Below are 9,297 nucleotides of genomic sequence, written 5' to 3' on the forward strand. Positions count from 1 at the left end.
GGCGCCATTTCCCCCCAAACCCTCCCCCCCCCCCCCCCCCCCCCCGGTCCATGGCCGATGCCCAGCCGAATTCCGGTGGCTTGGCCGTCGACCCACCTGGAAAGGTGAAGAAGAAGGCGGCCAAGGGCTCAAGGAAGCCGCGGTCGGAATGCACGCCGGAGGAGCTCGCCAAGTTGGGCGCGGAATCGGCAAAGAGGAGGAACCGGAGGGCGACCGTCAAGGGCAAGACCGCCGCGACCAAGTTCATCGCCGAGCGCGATGCAATGGAGGTCGCACGGCGCAAGGCCGAGGTCGAGGAGAAGGAGGCCATCATCAACAAAGCACACGCCCTCCTCATGCTTGGCATTTGCCGTCCGGCGGGTTTCTCTGCAACGGCCGTCGGCCCGGCGAGCACAGGCTCGTCGGTCGCCAGGCCTCTACACTGCCAGTCGCCGGTGTTGCGAACCACGACTATGTCGTCCGGCTTTCCCCCGCCAAGGCACGACGGCCAGACCCGTTTTTCGGGGTCGCCGGACGTTGGCATGATTGCGCCGTCCACCCCGCGCCCCTCGGCCGTCATCGACCTCAACGTCACGCCGGGGTCCAGCAGCGGCGACCGGACGGCCATCGAGATGCAAAGAAAGCAAGCACGACCACCTTTACGGGCACCATGCCGTCCCTCCGCGTCCTGTTCGACGGAATGCCAACACCAACGCTCATGGTCGACGACCCCTTCTACAACCAGTTCATGGAGGATGTGATCTACGAGGGTCGGCATGGCGGTGCCTATGATCCAGACAAGACCCAAAGTCAGGATGGTCGCGCCTAGTACGTTGCCGATGAAGAGGCCCACGACCATGCTGACTACGACCATGGTGAGTCGTGGCATGAAGACGATGACATCTATGGCGAAGGTGATGGTGATGAAGAAGAAGGCAATGACATTGATATTGGGGGCGAGCCATTGTTCATCGGCGAGCTCACCCAAAGAGCGGAAGCACAAAAAAGGAGGAAGAGCATTTGCATGGGTTCATATTCACAAGACGAGGACAAGTTGATTTGCCAATGTTGGATGGAGATTAGCCAAGATCCGAGGACCGGCCCGCAACAAAAGGGCCTTGTTTTTTGGACGAGAGTCCACAAAACATTTCATGAAAGGAAGATGTTTGAGCCCTACCAAATTACAAGCGACCGTGGCATCACCTCGATTCAAAAGAGGTGGTTGTTCATCCAACAAGAGTGCAATAAGTATTGTGCCACACTTGAGAGCGTCAAGCACGGCCCGTGAGTGGTCTCGGCATTGGGGACATGGTATTGCTCTCCTCATCCTAGTTCTTTCGTTGCTACGGCCATGAGACTTAGGGCTTGTATATGTTTGCATGTTCAATTATTGTTGACCATGTGGTGTAGGCATTTCAATCTTTGAAAGCATTCAAGGCCCGGCACAATGACAAGCCAGTCACTCTTACGCATTGTTGGATGATCATCAACAATTGCCCTAAGTTCAAGGATCAAGTGAACTTCAAAGGAAGAGAGGCAAGAAGACGGTTGCATTGGCCGGAGCTGGAGATGGCGAGGCGTTGAAGAGGCCAAGGGGCAAGATCAACTCCAAGGTGGACGACATAGGAGATGCCTCATCTATGGCCTCGCATGGGACTTTGCATGGCATGATGTCTCAAAAGAATGTGAGGGACGAGAAGAAGCGACAAAGCGAGGACGAGCAAATGAAGCAATACCTAGAGCTTCAAGAGAAGAAGCTTAAGGTGGAGGAGGCGGCCAAGAAGAGGAAAATCGACATGGAGGAGGCATCCCGGCAAAGGCAGCTCGACATCGAGGTCGCCAGTGTCACGGCCAGGCAGAGGCAGCTCGATGTCAAGGCCATCAATGCCGCAACCAAAGCAACAGAGGTGGCCCTTGCGATGATGAACGAGAAGACGAGGAGCTGGTTCGACGCCAGGCAGAAAAAGTCTGAACTAGGTCGTCTGATCGGTCGTGGCCTTTCTTTTTTAAAGGCTGGCATGGGTGCCGGCCGCTGGTTGTGTGCCCGCAAGAAGCGCATTCATTTTAGAGGTTGGTTGTGTTGCCAGAGAGGACGTGTAGACTGCTAGATGTGTTGCCGTCGTGAACTAGAACCGCTGGCTTGAACTAGGGCGTGGTGTTTCTAAAGTTGTTTGAAAATGAAGGGCCAAAGGATGCGCCCGCACGTTGAGCGCATACAAGCCCATTGCCCTATCCAAACAGACAAAATCAAGGCAAAACAGACATCCATTCAGGGTCATGCGCTAGAGTTGGCCTTAGCACTTGTACACCATAGAGCATTGGGAAGGGCCTTACTCGTGAGTTAAGATAACATCATAGGCACAAACCAGACAGTGCTCACAGAGATGGAAACAACCACGAACGAGAAAGCAAGATAAATTCAGTGACAAGCTGACAACTTTAAAAACAACCAATCCATGCAAATAAAATAGTCAATCCATGGGAAGCCTAAAAGACTAGTTCAACTACTGGCAAAAGCTAAGTCTCCAATAAAGCCAAGTCATTTTCAGTCTAGATAAGTTTTGATATGGTGCAAAAATTGTCGCCGTAGAGCTTAGGAAGAGATGAGGCCGTCATTCAGCGAGAGCGAAGCCAGCTGCTGCTCAGGGGACTGGTTGGTGTGCTGCTGAGCGCTGCGGAGAACCTCCATGGCTTCAGCAACCTTGGCCTTGAGAGCGTCTGGCGACTCAAGCAGGTGAAGCACCTCAGTCTGATCCATCTCCAGGAGCATGCCGGTCACCTTGGCAGCCTGGTCGTGCTCCAGCTGATCAACAAGAGGGTACAGGTTCTCGCCAAGCATCTGCAGCAACAAACAAAACAAGGTCAAGGTCCACAAAACACATCTTTCCTAACAAAACAATACGATACCGAGAGAGCCTCGTCCACATACCATTCTTTGCGTCTCTGGGGGTGAATTGGCAAGTGCAGAAGCCAATGCCCCAATTGGAACTGGCTGTGACGCACCGGCATCTCTCATAGGCATCCCTCCCATCTCATATGGGGATGTCATCACACCCCCAACACCATGCATAGCAGGATCAGGCATGCCACGCCCGGTCGGATAGCGGTAACCACGACCACCACCCCTACCCATCATCTGTAATAATAATTAGATTTTAGACCCTCTAAAACAAGACTGATTGTCGAATGGCTCAAAAAACTCCTAGGTAAATATGGCATATTGAAGAGAAATGAAGCAATAGCTGCAGGTTACCTGCTGCTGACCCATCTGCATGGATTGCTGCATTCCACCAGCACCAGCTCGCCTACCAGCTGGGCGCTGTGGTTGTTGTCCTTGCTGAACCATAGGCATCATAAAGTTCGGCATCGGAGCACCGCCTGGCCTCATTCCGGGCATGAAAGGTTGCTGGAAGCCAAATCCAGGCTACAAAAAGACCACACTTCATCAATCCAGAATGATTGTACAAATATCATGTGTGATATTAAATAACGAAATTCTAGATCTACATGATGTAAAACACAAAAGCGAATTGCGCTGTTTCCTGATGAAAACTTTGTTACACTAACAGAAGTATTCATGGCCAGGTTGCTGTATTGTACAACCAAATGATAAAGTACTACACTGCACCATGTCAATGGATAAATGTGATATCTACATCCAATACATAACAGTTCAGCAAAGCATGAGCATGAACGAGAAAATATTGGTAATGGCCGTTTGTGCTAAAGCAATGGCACAAGCTTGCTTGAGAAAATTCATATGCCTAACAACATAATAATGCTATGAAGTGTAAATTCATATCTAGCAAGCTAAAAACATATAATAATGTTATAGACAATCAGAAAAAAAAAATTGACTCAACTCACCTGTGGGTTAATAAACGCTGGTGGCTGGCCATAGAACATTTGCTGACCGACTGGAACACCAGGAGGTAACATTTGCATACGAGGACCAACGGTTGGAGCCATTGGAACGGGACGCATTTGTGAAAACTGTGCCTGCAACAAACAGCAGTTAGTGACAGAAAATTGAACTATAGCAGAAAAGCACCATCAATAACCAAATAAATAGCTTGGAAACCATGAGAGCGAAGAAAGTTTTCATAGAACACCACAATTCTATTGAGTGTTGACAGTCAAAACATTGACTTAAAAATGCACATGATGGAACATTTAGCAGGTACTGTAATACTGAACTTCGGTATCATGAGAAAGCACTAGATCCACAAATTGAATAATATGTGCCATCAGATTGTTTAGGTGTTCATCTCAGTAGGTTTTGCTTAACAACTAGGTGACCAAATACTATACAAGGATATGTATCAGGAACATTACAGTCACACAAAATACAATTTCACTCACAGAAGTTCTTACCTGCAGCCTAGCTTTCCTGTCTTCCTTGCGCTGTGCGAGTGCAACATAAAGTGGTTTATTGCCAACCATCTTGTTGTTCATTTCAGCAAGCTAACACGGGACATTGTAAGAAAGAATAAATAACTTTAGGGACCAAAAATCACCAGAAGCACAAACTAAATCATACTTATTTACACAAGTACAGCTCAAGCTTACAGCTCGGGAAGCATCATCAGCGGATTTAAAAGCAACAAATCCAGAACCTCTGCTTGCGCCATTTGAATCACGCATAACCTGTGACAAAGACTCTCAATTAGTAGCATATGTGGGAAGCATAGGATCATGTATAGATCAGCTGCTGAGAATTTAAACAAACCTTGCAGGAAGTAATAGTTCCGAACTCAGCAAAAAGTTCTCGCAACTTTTCATCATCAACAGTATCATCTAAGTTCTTCAGATACAAGTTGGTGTTTTGGTACTTATCTGCTGCCTCTTGAAGGTTCTTTTCAAACTTCTCTTTCAATTCCATCTCCCGTTCTGACTTTTTCTGCGCTCTTCCAACATACCATTCCTTGTCACTAAATTTCTTGCCATTCAAATCTTGAACAGCCAGAGCAGCTTCATCTGGACTTTCGAAATTCACAAAGCCAAAACACTTGGATCTTCCATCCCCATCCCGCATTACAACAACACTTGTTATTGCTCCAAACTTTCCAAAGATTTCCTTCAAGTCATCTTCAGTGGTAGTCTCAGCTAGGTTCTTTACATAGACATTATTAAACTTGACATTGCCTGGAGAGTTATCTCTCTCCTGCTTACGAACGAAAGGTCCAACATACACCTTCTTGTCATTCATAAGCATCCCATTGAGTTTCTCGATAGCAGCATGAGCAGCCTCATCCCGCTCATACTGAACGAAACCATAGCCCTTTGATTCCCCAGCAGGATCTGTTGCAACTTTACATGAAAGAATGTTTCCAAACACACAAAATGTGTCATACAAAGCTTTGTTGTCAATTGACTTGTCAAGATTCTGCAGAAGATGAAGGACAAGAAAACAGGTTAGATAAATATAGTGGCGCCACAGCAATAAGATAAGAGTCGATAATTGCATACTAAATATGTGCACACACCTTAATAAATATATTAGCTGTGCCACTCTTGCGCAAGCTGGGGTCACGGTTAGAATACATTATCCTGATAGGCCTCCCATTGATAGGAGTGAAGTTGAGCATTTCAAGAGCCCGTGCAGCTGCAAGATATTTCAAAATCAGTATGAAACCACTAAAAGGCCTTGCAGATATACAACAAGAAAATATGCATGGAAGTGGTTCTATAAGGCAATAGATATATCTCAAGGAGAGAGTGAACCATGGAAACATTTGATCAAATGTAGAAACTTCCCATGGACAGCATCAGCTATTATTCCACAAACAGTTACCTAGCTTTAAATATCATCTTCGCAGGAGCAGATATACCAAACACAAGCATTCAGTAAACATGGTACAAGCTTAAATAAACGTATTTGTGTTACTTTAGTTAACGCACCCCAGGATTGGAGACACCACATGCCTGGGATAAAACAGCAAAACCGCACAAACAGTAGGATCAATATCAACTTAGTCCTATTGTTCACATTCATAAACTACAGTCCAAACTTTCCAAACACGTGAATAACAATTTTTGTAACCGTTCATCGACCGCCGAATCACTAACTGCCTCAAAGGAAGACAAAATTGGCAAACAAACCCGCCACCGTGAACTAAAAGCCAAAACCACCATTCCAAAACCGCCTCAAAACGCTGGTGCAGCAACAAGACTTATCTCCCTCGCCCTTCACCATCCACCTTTTCTCCCTCGACCTTCATCCGCAACCAGCCCTTCGCACTGCAGAGCCTTGTTCCAAGGACGAGGAACTAAAGATACCTATATGCTGGCCACCAAGCTAGCCCAGCACCTTATTTAACTTTAATTCTAATGTATTTATGCTACACATTTTGGTAAATAACTCGAGGATTGTGGACACTGCCTAGCTGGGAGGTCAAGATAAAATCCCAAAACAGGAAAGATAGCACATTTAGTACATAGTTCAGCCAAAAATATCGACCACAGCCCAAACTTCCAAATCAAGTGACACTGTACTATAAACTGTGAACGTCGGCCGACAACCAAATCCCTAACTGCCTCAGCCACCGCGTGAACTACCTAACAGAAACCACCAACGAACGCAACCGCATCGAAACAAAAACAAATCCGACAGCTTCATGCAATGAGCGCTTAAAAGACTAATTCGACCGGTAACCTAGCAGTGCAAAAAGCGCTAATCGCCGACGTGGGGAACGGGGAAGGGCTGGCTCACCGTCGGCCGGGGTGTTGTAGTTGACGTAGGCGTATCCGAGCGATTTCCGCGAGGTGACGTCCCTGCAGACGCGCACGGAGACGACGCCGCCGATCTGGGCGAAGACGTCGAAGAGCTGCGCGTCCTGCACGCTCACGTCGAGGTCGCCCACGTACAGCGATGTCGCCGGGAACGAAGAAGCCGCCGCCGCAGCAGCAGCGGCCGCCGCGGCCGGGGAGCCGCCCTCCGACGCCGAGCTCGCCGCCTGCGCCGCCATCACCGATCGAAAGGTAGATTTTTTTTCGTGATTTTGCGGATTTTTTTGAGGTATTTTTTGGTTTAGGGTTTGATAAGAGTTGGGGGCCTGGCTCCCAACTGCGGCGTGGCGAGAGAGGAGAGGGAGGAGGCGGCGGCGGGGGGGGGAAGAAGGCTATTTGTACCCCCGCGGCAAAACCCTGGTGGCGCCTGGCCGTTGGATGGGGAGCGGGCAACCTTGGACGGCCGTGATCGTGGCGGGGGTCGCGCGTGCACGTGTCCGGGGCCGACGGTATCCAGGGTCCATGAGCTCAGCTTCGGATAAAATCCAGGTCCTGTGTTTTCCAAATGTTTTTCTGAATAATTTCGAAATGAAATGTGTTATTACATGTAAATACGTTCTGTGAATTTAAAATGTCTTATACTCCAATCACGTGATGCTTTTGTTTACAGCAAACTGCCGAGTAACTTCACTTGCTTCTTCCCGACATTGCTCTTCGCTTCTAAAATGAAATATTTATCCAAAGTATATGGTTAATGAATTTGGTTAACAAAAAAATGCCTAGAAGTATTTCTTTTAAGTGCTTTAATTGTTGTACTCTTACAATTTTTATGATATTTGGTGACTCGGTGCTCCTCTCAGTATGGTTTGACATTGATTATAGAAAACAACAAAATCGGGATGACTTGACTAACGGTATATTGCGATATGGTTGTTTTGCATTGAATAGTTGAATTGGAGTTATTTCCTTTGTCAGTTTTCCATAACGTGTAAACATGATAACTTGTTCCGAGCAATTTGCCAACATGTGATTTCATCATGGTTGGATTTTAGACACAAAATGTTGATTATGAGTGTTATTTAATCATGCTAGATTCATAAATTGATTTTCGGAAGTGTGAGCACAACGAAAGCCACCTCGTATCACATATATTGGTTATATAGATTCGTGAACCTATTGGCGTAGATGATTAAATGAAATCACTTACTACCTTAAGCAACAATAATATAAAAAGTGTGTGACAACATTAATTCGAGTAAACTTCATGTCTTCGTGCCTCCACACGTGGTATACCATGTCTTGCATATGTGAATATGGATCCTTTCACGCAGTGGCGGAGCTAGCGGAAGATCGCAGGGGTAGGGGCGGCAAACTAAAAATATGCATCTTTGGGGGGCCAAATGACTAAACACTCCTTGATTTAACCCTCTATAAATTTTTCCCTTCACTAATTAGACTACGACCTACGAATAGGGGGCAGTGGCACCCCAGAACTGCACGTAGCTCCGCTGCTGCTGTCACACACACGACATGAGAGGAGGGAGTAGTCTCTGATCAGACAGTATAAAACAAGCATACATTAAATACAAAGTAGCTACACTTTTTAGAAGAAAAAAAGTAGTTACATATATGGTGCATGAACTATGAAGTTACAGACATGTTTAACTTTTCCTTCCCTATCCCTTGGCGGCTAGGGAAAACTCTCCCCTTTAGGCTTCGCCAACGAGCCCGTGGATTCGTCTCCCCTCTGCCTGCCACTCTGGTGGTCGGTGGTGAAGAGGGGAATCCCGGTGCCTTCGCTCAAGTTAGTAGTTTAGGTTACGGTTTTTTAGTCCTCACACGTGCGGCACTCAGACGAATGGCGATGCTTCTTCATCGAGTTTGTCTTTCAGGCTCCGATTCTCCTCGGGTTGTCCATGTGAACATAGTCGACGGAGCTCTGACATAGATTCCTACCTTCTTCTTGTGACAACGAGGTTAGGGTTTCTTGTCAGGTGGTGAGATTTGATGTCTTGTGCTTTAAATTTATTTAACGGTTCAATGGCGATGACTGCGGCTCTAGGGCGTTGGTCCTTAGGGGCACGTAAATGAAGATTTCCCAACTATCACCGACAAGGTCAAGCAGCCTCCGGTAGGGGAGCGACGAAAACGGCGCGTCGGCGACTCGTTTCGCGGCGATAGTGGTTGTTCAGTGGTCTTGGAATCTTGATGTGATTTTTATTGTGTTTGAGGTGCTTTGTGCTTCGGTGAACTTTGATAGTAGATCTGGATTATTTTTGCAACAAAAAGACAATGAGGTTATAGCAGCTTTATGTTCTTCATTCTCCTTTCATAAGAAAAACAATTATATATTGTTGTTTCAGCACTTATTGTGCATGGTTCTTTTGGAGGAGGGGGCATCAAATATTTTACAATTCACGATTTTAATTCAACGTAGTATTATTATTTTGAACGGGGCTAATCCTCTTCCCACACATGAACATAACGAAAAATACGAAGTTTGAGATGAATATGAGGCCGGAAAAGGGAGAGAAGCTTGGACACAAAATTTATTAGCTCCGACTCAAATGAGCTCGGGTATAGTAAAAT

General features: G+C 46.7%; 1 protein-coding gene across 1 annotated transcript; it reads right to left on the bottom strand.

Moving 5' to 3' along the window:
* Positions 1–2,366: 2,366 nt before the first annotated feature.
* On the bottom strand, positions 2,367–7,077 carry LOC123111491 (polyadenylate-binding protein 8). Its single transcript, XM_044532296.1, has 9 exons — positions 6,692–7,077; positions 5,466–5,584; positions 4,709–5,365; positions 4,549–4,626; positions 4,354–4,443; positions 3,847–3,978; positions 3,233–3,403; positions 2,909–3,115; positions 2,367–2,818 (listed from the first exon to the last, which is right to left on the bottom strand). The coding sequence occupies exons 1-9, from the start codon at positions 6,945–6,947 to the stop codon at positions 2,573–2,575; spliced, it is 1,956 nt and encodes a 651-aa protein (XP_044388231.1). The 5' UTR covers positions 6,948–7,077; the 3' UTR covers positions 2,367–2,572.
* Between the last annotated feature and the right edge of the window lie 2,220 nt (positions 7,078–9,297).

This window comes from Triticum aestivum, chromosome 5B (assembly GCF_018294505.1).
Source record: "Triticum aestivum cultivar Chinese Spring chromosome 5B, IWGSC CS RefSeq v2.1, whole genome shotgun sequence".
NCBI classification, from domain to species: Eukaryota; Viridiplantae; Streptophyta; class Magnoliopsida; order Poales; family Poaceae; genus Triticum; species Triticum aestivum.